Source organism: Austrofundulus limnaeus, unplaced genomic scaffold (assembly GCF_001266775.1).
Source record: "Austrofundulus limnaeus strain Quisiro unplaced genomic scaffold, Austrofundulus_limnaeus-1.0 Scaffold179, whole genome shotgun sequence".
NCBI lineage: Eukaryota > Metazoa > Chordata > Actinopteri > Cyprinodontiformes > Rivulidae > Austrofundulus > Austrofundulus limnaeus.
This window is the reverse complement of record NW_013952581.1, coordinates 949,874-955,553: the sequence shown is the minus strand read 5'-3', so window position 1 is coordinate 955,553 and position 5,680 is coordinate 949,874. Positions and strand designations below refer to the sequence as shown.

The 5,680-nt window shown below is 44.2% G+C and overlaps 1 protein-coding gene across 1 annotated transcript in view; it reads left to right on the top strand.

The window, feature by feature from the left end:
* The window catches only part of senp6a (SUMO specific peptidase 6a), a gene marked incomplete at its 3' end in the record, with an annotated part of 26,043 nt that extends 20,457 nt beyond the window's left edge, over positions 1–5,586 (top strand). The window contains 7 exon segments of the mRNA XM_014017952.1: positions 852–1,048; positions 2,972–3,132; positions 3,248–3,364; positions 3,451–3,573; positions 4,932–5,024; positions 5,114–5,409; positions 5,501–5,586. Coding sequence (XP_013873406.1) covers positions 852–1,048; positions 2,972–3,132; positions 3,248–3,364; positions 3,451–3,573; positions 4,932–5,024; positions 5,114–5,409; positions 5,501–5,586 — 1,073 coding nt within the window.
* Positions 5,587–5,680: the final 94 nt, after the last annotated feature.

The following is a 5,680-nucleotide window of genomic DNA, read 5'->3' as shown; positions in this document are numbered from 1 at the left end:
TGTATATATATATATATACACAAAACTATAAAAGTTTTTGCTATAAACTACAATAAGTTTAACATCAGTAAAAATAAACTAAAAATACAAATTATTTTATGTCACAAAGAATTGTTAAATGAATTTATTTTTATCACAAAGAATTATTCTTCAGTTTCACAATGATACAAGCTTTATCTGAAGCCAACTCACAGCTGGCACACATGTTTTTTCCTCCTTTTTCTCTGGAAATGTTGAAAAACACAAATACTGGATGTAGAAAATATCTGAATGAACCGGCTTGTCTGACAACGTGACTATTTTGTTTATGATTCTCAATCATTACATTAGTGTCTGTCATTAGTGAGTCTACATCATAATTTCTGTATTTATATGCAGTCTAACTAGTCAACAATCCAATAAAGTCCATATTTACATGTTTAATATCAGTAAATAATATATTTGACAACAGATAAAATCGATTTTAAATAAGGTTAAACATGAAAATTGAGGCTGTTTAATGTTAGCATACAGGTTTTACAATTAAAATAATTAATGTTTGTTAAATATGCGTAATATTTACGGTACCTGTGAAACGTAACCCTCTTGTAAACATGTAACAATTTCTGCAGTTTATATCAAAGTATTTGTACCATTTGTATGTTGATAAAGCGTTTGCTAGCACCGTGCTACGTTCTGCTCATTGATTTCAATGGTTAGCATTAGCTCAATGCATAAAAATCCCCCTTGCGAAGCCAGGCCCAGGTCACGTGACGCCCAATCCAGTGATATATATCAATGGTTCCAGTCTGATGTGTTCCACAGGACCAGCAGCAGCATTTCAATAATTAGTGTCTGCTTGTTTTTGGCAGCTGAGATGGATGAGAAGTACATCGTTCTCATCTTAGAGAACGGCCTGGTGATGAAAGAACAGGTGATCCTGGAGGAAATCCTGCAGCTCATCGGCAGGACCAACAACCTGAGCGACTTCCCCACCAAGCTGACCTTCGACGAGGCCAACATCCGCCTGGTCAACTACAACAAGTCGTCCTCACACAAGTGGGAGAAGGTGGGAGGAAATTTAAATCTATGTTTGTGCTGGCATTTTATTTAGAAAAAGATTCATCAGTTGAATGTGATTTCTTTAAAGGGCACCTATTACACAAAACTCACTTTTTTCATGTTTTTAAACTTACTGTTGTGTCTCTACTGCTCAGAGAAGCAGTCCAAACACCAAAAAAATGCACCCAGCCATTTTTTTAGCTGTGGAAACATGGTATTTCTCAAAGCACGTTATTCTGACATCACAATAACAGTCACCTAGCAACCTAAACCAGAGTCCTGCTCCTCACGAGGCAACCTGAGGTGAAGCTCCGCCCACTTCTTCACCCTGGACGATAGTTGTGCTGTTTTAACAGCAGCCACGGAGAACAGAGATGCCAGGATTAATTTTATTTTTATCTTTGATGACAATGTTCTAACAAAATTGCCAAAGAAAGCTGTAGTTTGTGAAAATAATTTCACTTTGGAAACTTCTACCATGTCGGGGGGCGGAGCTAATGTAAACAAACGGTTGGAAGGGGGGTTTCCATAGCAACTTCTGCATACAGCACGATCTGGAGAGAGCTGAAGTACAGGCCGAACTTAAAAGATGAAATTACATTATTTAAGATTCTTTTTGTGAATTAAATCAAATGAACATGTATAGCCCACAGATGGATCCTAACTTGTGCTAGGACCCTCATAATAGGTCGCCTTTAAGAAATTGTTTTAGTGTATCTTAACTTTACTAAGTTAATTTAGTTGAACACTGCTTAGTTTAGTTGATTTTGTCTAAAAGGATTTTTAAGATGATTTGGTTTTGCTGACCATTACTAATCTTTTTTATTTTAGCCTATCTTACTTAAGTTTAGCTTAGCTTAGCTCTGCTCACCTTATTTTCAGTCCGATGCTAACACTTGTTGTTGTTGTCCTGATGTATCTCAGTAAACCAGGTAGAAAAAATCAAAAAGAAAAAATAAGTAGGTCCTCTGGACGAGTTCTTATTTAGTGAAACGTTTCGTCTCTCTTCCAAGAGACTTCTTCAGTCGGATGAGTTTCAGGTGAACTCAGCCTTATAAGCACTGCCTCCACATGGACAAACAGGTTAGTCACAATCAAAAGAGGGCCACTGACTAACAATAGTTCTATTTAGTCTATTTAGAATGAGCCAGCACAGACGAGCTACGTCATCTGGTCAGGACTCTGCAGCTTACACTCATTTACAGGCCAGCGGTCACTCTTTCAGGGATGAAGATGTTYTCATCCTTGATGGAGAGGAACATTGGTTTGAGAGAGGAGTAAAGGAAGCCATCTTTGTGAAGAAAAACCGTCCACCGTTAAACAGAGGTGGAGGCCTTTGTGTCCAGTTGTCCTCCTCCTACAACGCTGTTATTATAAGTATGACTCCGCCCCCTGTGAGCAAAAGGTGTGAATCAGGGCCCCAATGATACCAACACAAAGAGGGAGAGAGGGACAAAAACAAGGGGACTTTGAACACCCGCTTGCATAGACTACATACACATAACATGACACGGGTCAGGTGATGGGGCACATGACCCTCTATGAACAATAGAGCCAATCAAGCCTATTGTTAGTCAGTGGCCCTCTGTTGCATGTGACTAACCTGTTTGTCCATGTGGAGGCGGAGCTTATAAGGCTGAGTTCACCTGAAACTCATCAGACTGAAGAAGTCTCTTGGAGGAGAGACGAAACGTTTCACTAAAGAAGAACTCATCCAGAGGACCTACTGATTTTTCTTTATGACTTGTTGTTGTGATTCTAAAGATGGTCCTGATGCTGCAGGTCATATTTCTGTTAAATCAGATCCATCTTTCTAATCTGATTTTCTAATGAGGTCATTTTTTCTGCAGTGTTTTTTCTGTTTTGACAGCTTGAGACTTGATTTTCTATGGAAGTAAACTTTCCATTTAATTCTGGTTCTGCTTTGCAGACAAAGCCGGCTCAAAACACCTCCAAGATTTCTGCGGGAGCCGCCGCCCTCATGTCGACACGCACACGCATGGCCACTCGGCAGCAGACCAGCACCTTCTTTAACGACGATGACGAGGACATGACGGACCTGCAGCCCACCTTCTCTGGACCTGTTATCAAGTGGGTGACTCTTTTAGCACTGTTATTTAACTGTTCTCTAGCCTGTGGTTAGAAATGACTAACGTCTGTGGGAAGCTGAGCAGAACACGTAGAAGAACTTATTGCTGTCTCCCAGGTTAATGGTGTATCCCCCGCCTCCGGCCAAAGGTGGGATTACAGTCACTAATGAAGACCTTCACTGCCTTAATGATGGAGAATTCCTTAACGACGTTATCATAGACTTTTATTTAAAGTGAGTATTTGAAATTTCTGGCTGATTTTTCCTCCCAATAAAATAGATTGTAGATTTAAAACACGACAATCTTTCTGTACTTTTAGATATTTAGTTTTGGAAAAGTTGAAAAAAGAAGATGCACAAAGAATCCACGTGTTCAGCTCCTTTTTCTACAAGAGACTGAACCAGAGAGAGCGCAGAAATGGCTCAGACACCACCAGCGTGCCGTACGTGCCAGCAGACCACAACAGACCACAGCAGACAAGAGTAGACCACAGCAGACAACAGCAGACCCATAACAGACCACAGCAGACCACAGCAGACCCATAACAGACCACAGCAGACCACAGCAGACAAGAGTAGACCACAACAGACCACAGCAGACAAGAGTAGACCACAGCAGACCCATAACAGACCCATAACAGACCACAGCAGACCAGAGTAGACCACAGCAGACCAGAGTAGACCACAGCAGACCACAGCAGACCAGAGTAGACCACAGCAGACCACAGCAGACCAGAGTAGACCACAGCAGACCACAGCAGACCACAGCAGACCACAACAGACCACTGTAGACCACTGTAGACCACAGCAGACCAGAGTAGACCACTGCAGACCACAGCAGACCACAGCAGACCCATAACAGACCACAGCAGACCAGAGTAGACCACAGCAGACCAGAGTAGACCACACCAGACCACAGTAGACCACAGCAGACCACAGTAGACCACAGCAGACCACAACAGACCCACAACAGACCACAGTAGACCACAACAAACCCACAACAGACTACAGTAAACCACAGTAGACCACAACAAACCCACAACAGACTACAGTAAACCACAGTAGACCACAACAAACCCACAACAGATCACAGTAGACCACAACAGACCACATAGACCACAACAGACTACAGTAAACCACAACAAACCCACAACAGACCACAGTAGACCACAACAGACCCACAACAGACCACAGTAGACCACAACAGACCACAGTAGACCACAACAGACCACAGTAGACCACAACAGACCACAGTAGACCACAACAGACCACAGTAGACCACAACAGATCACAGTAGATCACAACAGACCACAGTAGACCACAACAGATCACAGTAGATCACAACAGACCACAGTAGACCACAACAAACCCACAACAGACCACAGTAGACCACAATAGACCACAGTAGACCATAACAAACCCACAACAGACCACAGTAGATCACAACAGACTACAGTAGACCACAACAGACCACGGTAGACCACAGTAGACCATAACAAACCCACAACAGACCACAGTAGATCACAACAGACCACAGTAGATCACAACAGACTACAGTAGATCACAACAGACTACAGTAGACCACGGTAGACCACAGTAGACCACAGTAGACCACAACAGACCACAACAGACCACAGTAGACCACAACAGATCCACAACAGACCACAGTATACCACAGTAGACCACAACAGACCACAGTAGACCACAACAGACCACAGTAGACCACAACAGACCACAGTATACCACAGTAGACCACAACAAACTAGAAGTGTGTTTTTACTAAATGTTCTCTCTTGTGCAGAATCCAGAAGAGGAAACACAACAGGGTGAAGACCTGGACTCGACACGTGGACCTGTTCCAGAAGGACTTTATCTTTGTTCCCATCAACGAGTCGTAAGTAAAACAGGAAGTTGTAGCATCGTACCTGTTCCAGCTGTCTCTGACAGACTGATGAGCTAAAGGCTAGTCCTCTCTCTGGACAGGGCTCACTGGTACCTGGCAGTCATCTGCTTCCCGGGCCTGGAGGGTCCAGTGTATGAGAAGAACCCTCTGTACCTCGACCCGACACTGGCCCCGGGTTCTGCTATAGAACCGCAGTCAGAGGAGAACATCCCGGACCACTGCCGGCCCCTGTCCCCAGATGTGGACGGGCTGGACAACCTGTCGGACCAGCTTGAGGAGCCTGCAGAGGCCGACTGTGACCCCCTCTCTGAAAACCCAGAGGGAGCCCAGGAAGCTGCGGGTCACAGCCAGGCCGAGCCGGAGCAGCAGTACAGCAGTGAGTTTCCACAGACGATGCTTTGTGTTAAGGTTTGTGTCGGTGCAGGTCCTGTGTGAGGCCGTGTGTGGTGTTGGTTGTGTTGCTGCAGGCGAGCTGCACAGAATCAGTGTTTGTTACGGCTCAGGAAGAGACGACGACACCTACACCTTCTCTGACGACCAGAGCTCCTGTCAGGTACTCCTCCCATCTGCACCTGCCTCTGATCCGTCCTGTTTCCTGAGGCTGAAGCTTTGTGTGTGTGTGTGTGTGTGTGTGTGTGTGTGTGTGT